At 32.5% G+C, this 9,856-nt stretch overlaps 1 protein-coding gene across 1 annotated transcript; it reads right to left on the reverse strand.

Annotated features, from left to right (window-relative positions):
- Nucleotides 1-1,151: 1,151 nt before the first annotated feature.
- On the reverse strand, nt 1,152-3,736 carry LOC136227713 (glycerol-3-phosphate acyltransferase 5-like). The gene is made up of 2 exons (XM_066016455.1): nt 3,206-3,736; nt 1,152-2,069 (listed from the first exon to the last, which is right to left on the reverse strand). The coding sequence occupies exons 1-2, from the start codon at nt 3,734-3,736 to the stop codon at nt 1,152-1,154; spliced, it is 1,449 nt and encodes a 482-aa protein (XP_065872527.1).
- Between the last annotated feature and the right edge of the window lie 6,120 nt (nt 3,737-9,856).

Below are 9,856 nucleotides of genomic sequence, written 5' to 3' on the forward strand. Positions count from 1 at the left end.
TTGAGAGAAACTTAAAGGGCGACATGTTAATAATCATTATCTATCCCTAAGGCATTCTCATGAAATGGTGGATATGTAATAATTACACCTACCGAAACGACATGAGATACAAAGCTCCTAGGGAAGAGAAAAAGGTTATATATGGTAAGAAGTGGGCTTCCAAAAATAAAATTGGACCCATCTTTGAGTATATGGGTTGAAAACAAAGCCCTAAAAAACTTCGCATAAAAAACTCTTAAAAGAGGGAAAAACATCTGATATCACACTAAATAAGAAATTAGGAGAAGTTGTACATGTTGACCAATGAGAGCCATTATGCGAAAAGCATAACCGTTAAGACATGTGGCTTAATCATATGGTCTGATTCCAAATATACGTCCTAACCCTTAGAAGCACCGTAACTTACAATAAAGGGAAACATACACAAAGGCGTATGGATATGTGGCCAATCAGGCATTGGCACGTGGAGATCTACAAATTAGTAGGTATCTTTCACTCATATCTATCTATAAACAGTCTTTTCCAAATGAGCATAAGGTACACACAATCATTCTTACTTCACTGTGCTTTCTAAGTCATTCTTATTTCATTATTTAATAACATCACCAATTTAAGCATAAGAAAAGAACAAATTGATCTTTAGCTTCCTTTTCAGATAAACCAAACTCAGTCTATCAAATTTACATTATAGATTGAGATATATCCAAGGGTTTGTGGAGGAGTTTATATAATGAGAATGGTTTTTTTAGACAGTGAAAACATCAAAAGTGGCACTAAAAACACAACATGGTGAATAGTTAAACTTGCAAATATAATCACCAATAAATTATACACAAAGAAAGTTCACATAAAACTTCACAATTAATTTAGTCTACAACCTTCTAGTTTTTATTTTATATTCTAAAAAATGAAATTATATTCTATGGATTCCATCCAATAAGTCAAAATCAGATAGCTAAGATTAATAACAACAACTTATTATCAACATCAATAATCCTGTCTCGTACATTAATTATTCAACAATTCCATAAATAATGTATAAAAAAAATACAAAGCCAGCCATTTACAAGCAAAATACAACAAAAATAACATAAAACAAATCTTAATTAATAAATTAATTAATCTTATTCTTTCATATTCATAATCTCAATTTAATTTAAAAACGGCTTAAATGTTCTCACCACCATCTTAATCTGATCAAGTATTGAGATATACGAAACATTTCCATCATTTCCTGCCAACACTCTATATTTATCCTTTCGGGTAAAATTTGTGCACTCAAACCCTAACGTAGCCGCCAAGATTCTCTGAACATAATTTGCCACGTCGTGTGGGCTCTTACCGGCCGAGCATGTCGCCTCCACCGGTAACTGGTTCAGAAATGTAACTTCATATACCGGTCTAGGGTTCATGAAGAAGAAAATCGGGTCCAACCCTTTCCACCCTCTCGCCGTCGTTGCATGAAAGAATCCGACCCGGTAATTCATTGCTACGGGGACTATTCGATCGGTTAATTCCGCGAAAAGCGCGCTGAATCGGAGTAGGAATGGTTCTCTACATGTTGTCCCCTCTGGACATACTACTAAATCACCTTTGGATAACTCCATTTTGATTCTATTGGCATCCACTTCTCGAATTCGGGTTAATCGGACCGTTGGAATTGGGGATATGATTTCCGAAAACCGCGAAATTGAATATGTTACAGCAGGGATTTTTCGTCGGAGAACTGTTGATAGAACTACCGGATCCATTAGGGTTCTATGAGTGCATACGAATAGAACGCCGTCGTTTCTGCCGGATGCGGGTAGCGGTGGTATGCCTTTGACGACTATGCTGCCGCCGAATAGTGGGGCTACATAGGGTTTAGCCCACATTGGTAATATTATTCCAATAGATATTCGGATTATTGCAAGGATGATGCCTATTGGAATCCATAGGATGATTAGGAGTGCAGTGAACGCGGTTGGCCGCTTGACAAGGCGGCCATCGTGGAATATCACCGGGAGTGGGCGGATGAGCTCGTCGTGGTGTTGTTTCTGGCCGGAGATAAATGGTGGGTGCATTTGTTCCTGTAAACACATGATATAGATGTATGAAATTGTTAAGTTCGTTTTAATGTACGCATGAATTAGAGTAACAATTTGTTTTATTAATTAAGCTATTATGAAATAACTGAAAAATAGATAATTTGACATTTTTATGTCTCAAAATAAATTATATATATATATAATTTGGTCCTTAATGTTTTTACAAATTAGTTCAAAATTACACATAAACTTAGCATCAGAAATTGACACATGCAAAAAAAAAAAAAAAAAACTATTAATTTTATGTTATAACATGTCACTATTAAATAAATTTGAGAAAATTTCTACAATGGACCGAGATATATTGGTCTCGTCCACTCAGATGATAACACGTCAATCCAACTATTGATGTGAAATTATCTGAGTAGAGGGATTGGTACGGATCTCGGTCCACAATAAAACTTCTCCAAATTTGATAAGAAATTACCAATTTGTTCTCAAACTGATTTTTTTGTTCGATTATTAGGTTATAATTGTTATTTTCGTTGTTAATTGTTTTCTAATAGTTGATTTATAATTAGTATTTGGTAAAATTACAATAAATTGTAGTTAATTAATACATAAAATATTTAATATAAACATATTTTAAATTAATTAACTAAAAGTTAAAAACACAACACAAAAACTAATAAAAATACAACACAAAAATTAATAAAAAATAATTTAAATAATTAAATAAAAGCTAAAAATAATAACTTATTAAGCGAATTAAAATTATATTTTCATATATTATTATAAGACCGGAATAATGTTAAATAAAAAATTCTTTATGGATATATGAAAGATAATTTTGTTAAAATCAAATTTTGACCGATATAGTATAAATTTAGCTTTAGTATATAAAATTGTTCAAATTTAATCTAACGTTTCCTAGCAAGATCAATTTTAATCATATGTTATGAAAATTTTGAAAAAATCGATTTTACTGTTTTTTAATTATCAAATCGGATCTTCCAAATATCAATTATGTAATGTATCACTAACATAGGATTAAAATTGATCTTGCTTAAAAATATTAGACTTAAATCCACATCATTTCACCGTTGTGACTAAATCTGCACTTCTTAAAAAAAAACGTTTTCTTAAAAAAAACGGTTGCCAAAAATAAGTATACTCACCTTGCATAGCGATAAAAACGAGGAACCGGACAGAGATCTACCAAGTCCTAAAGAAGGTTTTTCATGCATAAACACCTTAGCAAAATTAGGCTCTTTCACAAAACCTGTAGCATATCCAAACCGATTGACCAAAAGTTCACATCCAACAACATCATCAGCTCTCAAATGCTCTTTCACAAACCTTTCAGCCATAATCCTCGGCATTTTAGTAACCACAACTCTTTTTTCATACGAACTAAACACTTTCCAAGCCTCAATATTCATATCATCCATAAGAAATTTAGGCAACACTGCCCGTGCCACTGCCTGAATCTCCGATTCAGGCACTCCGACCGTAGCAACAAAGATCATTAGCTTTAGTCCGGTGTCGCGCATTCCTAAAATGTCAAACACGCGAATTAAAGGCCATAAGAGCAATAAGAAAGCGAAACGAAGGAGACCGGATGCTTCGAATGCTATTAACATGAAGTAGGAAAAAAGATCGGGGTCTTTTAGAAGTGTTCCTTCAAGCTCAGACACAATAGACTCCATTTGGGTAATTAAAACTTTGTTAATTTGGGTGTTTTTAAGAATGTGAAAAATGAAGGTGGTTTTATGGAATAAAAAGTTAAAAGAGGCAGTTTATCTGTTTATAACTACCTGTTTATATATTTGTTTTATTTTTAAGTTGAAATGAGTGGATATATCTGCAAAGAAAATAGGATAATACGCCACGTTATTATATACAAATTAAAGATTGGTAACTTAACTTCAACATAGTGTATAAATTATAAATTACTAATACGTGTGTGACCTAAATTATACAAATCTCTGCTGTCTTATGACATCCTTAAATTAGGTTAGTAACCTAATTATATTTGGAAACCGTACTATGTCCTAAACATAAGTACATCTGTTTATTCAACCATTTATCCATGTCCATGTTGTTTAATTCATATATGATTATGACATTAGAATTGATTTGACCTCTGAATGACCATAATTTGGTCCTTTACCGTTAGATTTAGGTTTATAATGAGCCTATATCTAACGGTAAAGGACCAAATTCATTTGGTCATTCGGGAGCCAGGTGAACGCTACTAATAACCATGATCCATCAAAAACCAATTAAAAGATTAAATTGATAGTTAATGTTTTTAACTTTTATTATTATCTCTGATAGGATCTTTAAAATCTGTCTACACGTATTGAAAATCGTTACTAATATAGTTTAGTAAGTTCTTTTTTTTTTTTACTACATGGATGTCAAAAGAGAGAATGAATGGTTTGATCATGTTATCTGTTGAGAAGAAAATATTGTCTATTAGAATTTTTTGCAATATAAAAGCGAGAAAAATAATAATTTTCTAGCTTTAACTTATTTTTATTTTATTTTGTTTGTTGCATCAAGCATACTAATATATGATTACAAAGGCCCTGTTTGGAAATTAGCTGTTAGCTGATTACATTAGCTGTTAGCTGATTTGACTAGCTGTTTGTGTAGACCTGTTTGGTAAAAATTAGCTGATTGATAATAGCGGTTTGTGCAAAAAGACGAATAAGGGTATTAATTTTGGCGCAGGAGAAGATGAAGTCTATCTATCAGGGTTAAAGAAGTCCATTAATTTTAATATTCCAAAACGCTAATTGAAAAAGCTCATTTTAAGAGCTTTTTCTAAATTAGCGTTTTCATCCCAAAACTCTCTCCCAAACCTCTCTCCACCAAACACTCCAATCAGCGGTTTCAGTGGTCAAACCTCTAAAATTGGTCAAAACCGCTCTTTTTATCCCAAAACGCTCTTTACCAAACAGGGCCAAATTCTAGTGTACATTATACACAATTAACTATTTGATATTGTTTCACCCGCAATTGCTAATTGACGGGGGGGGGGGGGGGGGAGGAGGGGTAAATATTGGTAAGGGCTCTTTGAAGATAGGTAAGAGCCCAAAATAAGAGATCAAGTAGCGGACTTCCAGAACATATGGGCCAAGGCAGAAAAGATTCAAAGTTCAAGAAGGAGAGTGGTAAAAAAACCTATGAGCAGTTATGTGGAGGGGCCAATGTCTGCAGAATAGGGAACGTGGCAGTCAAGGTAAGGAGTGCTGGTAGTGAGCGGTTAGAGGTCTTATTAGAAGACAAGTGGATCTAGTACGGAACAGTTACAGAACTTGATGCACGTAAAGGAACTTACTGAGAACGTGGGCAGTCTGTACGCATGTAGTGGGGAACGGTTGTTATTGGCTCAAGTGTAGAAGTATTAAAGGGAAGAAATCGAAAAGGAGGGGATCCAGCTCAACCAAATCAACAAAATCAAATCAAAATCAAACCCAATCCAAGTAGAATTCAAACAATTCTCTAATTATGGATTTTAGCTAAATCGACAGCCTTAGTTTATTCAATTTGATCAACTTTCATCTTGTAAGTTCTAGCTATAGTCTCCCAACGATTTCAACACTCAATCTTATTCAATTTAATGCAAGCAATTCTACTTTTATTCTTTTTCTTCAGCATTATTTCAGTGTAGTCATAATCAGTTTTCTAGATTCCTCTACGAACTCTAGGCTATTTTATGTCCTTTACGTTTTTTACACTTTCGTTTTGATTAGAAGTTAGATTCAACTTACATTTTGTAGTTTTTGAACAAAACTACTGGCACGCTCGCATACCAACCACCAAAGGCGTTAAACAGATATATATTACTTTTAAAATTGTAACGACTCGATTCTGAGTGGGTGGCATCGGGGGCTTGAGCGAGCAGCGATCCTAAGGGATAGTGATGGGGCAGGAATGAACTAAAACTCAGATCTGAAATGGAGAGAGGGTGACTGGAGCTTATTAATAGTAAGGTAGGAATCCAATACATACAGACGTATTTTAAAACCCTGAGACCCAAAATGTTGAATTTGGGCCAAAGTGGATAGTATCTACATGATATTGGTACGGTCTGTGATACGGATTCGTGACGATAAAGATGGTGTTAATCTTAAACCAATAAAGAATGATTTCTTCACTAGCTAAACTAATAGGATTTAATAACAAAAGGTTAGAAACCTCGCTTCCAAAGAGGATTTTGTGTTTGATTAATAAAAAGTTCATCTTCACGAAAAAGAGTGGTTTAAATATCTCTCTAAACTAGGTAAGAAAATACTCAAAAGCCCTTAATATGGTTAAAAGTTTGAATTACATAATAGGTGCAAAATGGGAGGAGCTAAACTAATGACAAATCAGTAAATAAGTCTAAATTGTAAAACTTCAAATATTAGGTGGCAAAACAATGATTAAATTATGACAGACTTGTGTAGGAATTCATAGTACTTGGTGGCTAAAGTAGTCAACGTAGTGTGTGGCCTGTTTCAGACCATTCCCCACACGAGTCTTGGACCGTGACTCGTTGTATGAAAATCTTCGAAGAGTTGTCATCCTTATGTTCACATGTCATGTAAATTAGCCCCAAAGTTCTAAAGATACATCTGGCATCCCCTACGATATGTAGGGCTGTAAATGAGCATAGCCGCTCATGAGCGGCTCGGTGATCGGCTCGATAAAAGCTCGGCTCGACTCGGCTCGATTTGTAAACGAGCCGCTCGTGAACACGATTTACTGGCTCGGTTCGTAAACGAGCCGAGCTTGAACAGGCCAAAACTCGGCTCGAAAGCTCGCGAGCAGGCTCGATTAGAACATTTATGAACAAATTTTAGTTTTGTAGAAAACTATATAGTTTTGTATTAGTTCACAAATATCTAAACTTAATATTATTTTATTTGCTATTAGATGGGTTTGTTCACAAACATAATAAATGAGTAATAGACGAACTATTTGTAAGCATCTTATTTATTTATTTACGAACTTTGCTTGTTAGCTTGTTTATGTACACAATTAAAGAGTTATTTGCGAGCAAACTTCACAAATATAATTAACGATTTACTCACAAACAATTCATGGTTAGATAATTTTCTTAATGAACAAAGTCCAAAGAGGATTTTGGGCTCGAAACAAGCTCGAAGCTCGGCTCAAGCTCGTTGAGCAAGCCAAAGCTCGACTCGGGCTCGGCTCGTTAATTTTATAGCAAAATCGGCTCGGGCTCGAGCTTGTTAATTTTATAGCGAGCAGAGCTTGAACAGGCCAAAGCTCGGCTCGGCTCGGCTCGTTTACAGCCCTAACGATATGTGCTGGGTCCACACGTCGTGTGGCTCTTCTCCTCAAGGATCCTTCCTCCAACTAACCTTCTCACCCAGCGTGTGACTAAAGTAACACGATGTGTCTTGGTTTGATTTGCACAAAAAGATACCCTCGTCAGTCTATTACAGAAATATTTATTAAATTTAAATTGATAAAAAAAAAAATTACTATAAGAGTTTGGGGTCACTAAAATGTTGCAATCGAATCTGTCTGTTGCTATTCCTATAGGTTCCATAACATTAGATTTATTTATTACGTTTTTAATATGTAATGAGAATCACTACAATAATAAATAAACACAGACACTTGCCTAGATTTATAAAATATCATTCAACGTAATATATATTTAATAATCCGGTTGAAAATGTAATTGAATTAAATTAAACTTTGTGAGGTTCAAATTGGTAAGAAAATGTATTTTGGATTGTCAGATTAAGGTTGTTCATCAACTTCTTTGCTTAATTACATGTTCCTATAAAACAAATTTAAAACATGATTTTTCTTCTATAAATTAATTTGGTAAGGTTGGTTTGAAATAATTAAGTAGTTTGGAAATTTCTGAACACTTCAAAGCCAAATATACATTTACATGCTTATAGATCAGATTCATGAATTGCTTTTATAATTATCTCTGAAAATATAAAATTAATACTTTAACATGTATAATTGATGGTTTGCTTTTGTCTAGTGGGCCTCCTATTAGGGATGCAAAGGGTAATGTACTCGTGGAAAATGTCAATTCCAAACTCTTATCCGTTTATTTTTTTTATTACTTCCATTTGTTCTATTATCCTACCAGTTATACTTCATAATTTCATATATGTCTCATTTAAATCGTGAGCATCCTTACCTGTTCCGAATCAATACATAAAACAAAAATTATTACAAATTTTGAAGATAAATTTAATAAACCACCATAAATAATTCATCTACAAATTTAGCAAATATTTCAAATTCAAAAATTGTAAATCAACATTAATCAATGAAACAAATTAGATTAGTGATTAAAGTTAACGGATGAAAGTCAAATATATGGCGGGTATTCAAGGGGTATCCTTATACCTATCACAGATAAAAAATTTAAACTCATACTCGTCTCATACCTTTTAATACAGTACAAGTAATCCTTTTAGAATCGAATAGTACGGGATAGTCACTTATTGTCATTCTACTCTTGATCATTGTCATCAAATATTATATCTGATGTTTGCCTTTACTATCAACAAATAGGACACAACACAAATGAGTCACCCTAAAGTTTATTTTTATTTTTATTATCTCTCAAGGCAAGTAAGTTTTATTTCTTTGATTATTTATCTCTCTAGTTTTTTTATAGGTTTTCTAATGTAGTTTTTTTTTTATGAATTTCTAATTTAGGATTTAATTTAGAAATTTCTAATTTATTGTTTAATTAGGAATTTTGTAATTTGGAGTTTAATGTACAAATTTTTAATTAGTAGGTTTTAATTGATAATGTGATATTTAGGGGGTTTTAAAAATTTAACTAAATAAAATTATATTATAACCAAATATGATTTAATTAAAGTATAAACTAAACTAAGAATTTCATTCTAACCAAATGTGATAACATTAAATAGAATCTTATGAGTTGAGGTATTTTTAGATTTTATCAATCAATTTCTAGTGAATAGTGAACATGCTGAACAAAATAATTTCATAATAACTTTTATATATAAACATATTTTCAGTAGAAATCAAATTCTTGAATTGTTATATGAAACAAAATTCTACATACAGTGGAGCCTCCCGGGTTTGAGTTCTAGCCACGTCACTGCATATGTATAAACAATTAAAATCAAGTAACCACCATCTAATACTTTTATTAAATATTGAATACATGTAACATCTATAATATTTTTCCAAAAGCATAATGATAATATGCAGGGGAGTAGATGAAGGTGTGCAAGGAGTCCTACCGCACAGGGCCTCAAAATTATAAGGGCCCAAAATTTAAAACGTGGTTAATCAAATATAAATATTAGCTAAAATTGAAAAAATAATAATATAATGTAATAAGATCTATTTACACATTATTCCACTTTATTGAAATGCATATGTAATTTAAATATTCAACCATCCAAAATTCACAACCTTACCGTTCATTCATTTCTTTTTATACTTTTTTAATACAAAATTATATTAAATATAAAGGGTTTGATAAAAATTTAGCACAGGGGCCCCAAAAAGTTTAAAACGGCCCTGATAATATGTGAAATAATACAGTAAAACCTTTATATAGGACCGGACGATTTGTATAACAATTGGGAGGTTATTACTAAATAGAGTTTGGTATAATAAAATTTCTTAACACATAAAATTTTAAATTTTTATCATAGGCACGCATGGTTTATATATAATGTATAACAATAGACATTGATAAAAACAAATTAAATATTTAGAATTTCAATTTAGAATTTAGGTTTTCAATATAAAGATAAATGGAAGAGTTTTATGAGAAAAAGGTAAACATC

This window comes from Euphorbia lathyris, chromosome 4 (assembly GCF_963576675.1).
Source record: "Euphorbia lathyris chromosome 4, ddEupLath1.1, whole genome shotgun sequence".
NCBI lineage: Eukaryota > Viridiplantae > Streptophyta > Magnoliopsida > Malpighiales > Euphorbiaceae > Euphorbia > Euphorbia lathyris.